At 36.1% G+C, this 2,527-nt stretch overlaps 1 protein-coding gene across 1 annotated transcript in view; it reads right to left on the bottom strand.

Moving 5' to 3' along the window:
* Nucleotides 1-935, bottom strand: part of LOC104964594 (uncharacterized) — a 6,577-nt gene extending 5,642 nt beyond the window's left edge. The window contains exon 1 of the mRNA XM_010793423.1: nucleotides 726-935. Within this exon, the coding sequence (XP_010791725.1) occupies nucleotides 726-859 (134 nt within the window). The 5' untranslated portion in view covers nucleotides 860-935. The remainder of the gene's footprint in view (nucleotides 1-725) is intronic.
* Nucleotides 936-2,527: the final 1,592 nt, after the last annotated feature.

Genomic DNA, 2,527 nt, shown 5'->3' with positions numbered 1-2,527 from the left:
GCGCCCCCACGGGGGTATGATGTTCTGTGAGCATGTGTTTATTATGAGACCGTTCTGAGCCCATAGAGACTAGATGTTTCTGATACTCTGTAAGCTGTAAGCACATGTGTAAAAGATTAACTGAGGCTTATTGTTGTTGAAAATGCACTTAAGTATTTCCGGTTGTACCTTTAATAAGATGAAGAGTTAATTAAATGTGAACATTGCATCCTTGCACTAAACAAAAAAAGGGAGTAGTTGTTATTTATAGGTTAAGATGTTACCGGCCCCGCCCCCTTGAGATCAGATTGGCTGTCTGTGCCTCCTGTTTTATCCCCAAATTCTAATTTCTACTGGACATTTGCACTAAATTAGATATATTTAATCTATATATTAAGAAAGGACATTTAATGTTTTATTGAATATAGTTTAATATAGGATGCAATTACAATTATTATTGATATTATTACCATTTATTATTAATGTATTCTTACATTATTATGGTATTATAATCATTTTATAATTATAATATATTGTGTTATTATTCATTATTTATTATTATTATTATTATTATTATTATATATTTGTTTTGTTAATATTATTTATACAATAAAAATATCACTACTTCTCTTAAAGAATATATTTATTATTGTTTGTATAATTTTTGTAACTGTTGAGATCAGATTTGTCTGTATGTGGCCCCTGCTTGAGCACAATATACATTTTATTTTATTGAACATTTGGACCTGCTGGCGGCTTCCTGCAGAGTCACTCTTCGTTGCACGGTGTAACATCCTCTGGGGACATTTTCTTTTGGGTCATCGGCAGAGAGGTTTTTTCCGTTTTCATCGAGAAAGGTGATTTCCACATCCGACCCCATGCTTGTCGCCTCACATTCGAGAGTAAAACCTCCAACTTTCAGAGGAATGACGGAGATTTGGGGATCAGGAACAGGAAGAAAACACAATTATTATTTATAATTGTAAATGTATATTGTATGTAGACATACATTTAGATGTACATTTAGATAAAAGAAAACCATTTTATTTTTAAATGATTTAGCTTTTGGGAGAAGGGTTGGGATTAAATATGTGTAAACGTATTCCCCTTTTCTGATGTGTAATTAGATATAACATTTGTTTATATATAATTTGTAAGTCAATAATATTTTTTTGTATCAATTTGATACTGCTTAAAAGGTGGGGCAGGTCATTTTGGAGAAACCGGCTCGAGTGTGCTAGAATTTGAAAATACACAGCAAGAAGAAATCTGCCCCTTCCTCACAGAGCCCCTCCTCCAAACACACACGAATGCGCACGTGACCAATGAGGGCACGAGATAAGTTTGTGCACGAGATGGAAGGCTGACAGGCAGGTAGGCCATCCAATCATTTTAGCCGGGCCGTGCTTTTTACAGAACTACGGCTTCCATCGATGAAATTTTTTAATGGATTTTTTGTCAAAGCACTTCAGATATTCATTGCTATCGGGATGTTAAGAGCATTCCATGGAATATAACAAAAAGTTTATCTCAAGCCGGTTTCTCAAACTTACCTACCCAACCTTTAAGTTTGTACAGTATCATACTTTTTGGGGTATTGTACTACATTACATGTCACTTGTTAGACGCTTTTATCCAAGCCTCAATACTGTGGGCAATCCCCAAAGGACATATTTGGGGTGAAGTGTCTTGCCCAGGGACACAAAAACATGCTGACTGCAGTGGGGTTTGAACCTATGACCCCCTGATCTGAACACCAAAGGACAACCCACTGCACCACACGCCTCCCTACTACTAGTCCAAATACCAGAGGTGCGAAGTAGTGGAGTACAAATACTTTGTTACTGTACTTTTTTTTCTGGTATCAGTACTTTACTCCACGACTTATTTTTCAGACGACTTTTTACTTCATAAATTTTGAACACAAATACCTGTACTTTCTACTTCTTACATNACGTGTTGATGTAGAAGAGACATGAAGAAGAGGGGACACATGTTGATGTAGAAGAGACATGAAGAAGAGGGGACACATGTTGATGTAGAAGAGACATGAAGAAGAGGGGACACATGTTGATGTAGAAGAGACATGAAGAAGAGGGGACACATGTTGATGTAGAAGAGACATGAAGAAGAGGGGACACATGTTGATGTAGAAGAGACATGGAGAAGAGGGGACACATGTTGATGTAGAAGAGACATGAAGAAGAGGGGACACATGTTGATGTAGAAGAGACATGGAGAAGAGGGGACACATGTTGATGTAGAAGAGACATGGAAAAGTGGATTTTGAATAATAGGTGACCTCTAATATAACATTTGTGGAGAAAAAAATCACAGACTATCATTTATTTTAAAATGAGTAAACAGTAATCACAGTTTGACATGGCTTCGATGTTTCACAGCTTAGAAAACTCACTTCCTGGATTTTGGTTTTATATCACAGTAAATATAAACGTTGAAATATAATTATAATATACATGCATTTTATCTTTGTAGTGCTTTTCAGAACCGATGTTATGAAGTGCTTCAGGATAAAAACAGCCAACTT

This window comes from Notothenia coriiceps, unplaced genomic scaffold, assembly GCF_000735185.1.
Source record: "Notothenia coriiceps isolate Sejong01 unplaced genomic scaffold, NC01 NC01_scaffold00037244, whole genome shotgun sequence".
NCBI lineage: Eukaryota > Metazoa > Chordata > Actinopteri > Perciformes > Nototheniidae > Notothenia > Notothenia coriiceps.
The sequence above is the reverse complement of the archived record's forward strand: the minus strand, read 5'-3'. Positions and strand labels throughout refer to the sequence as shown.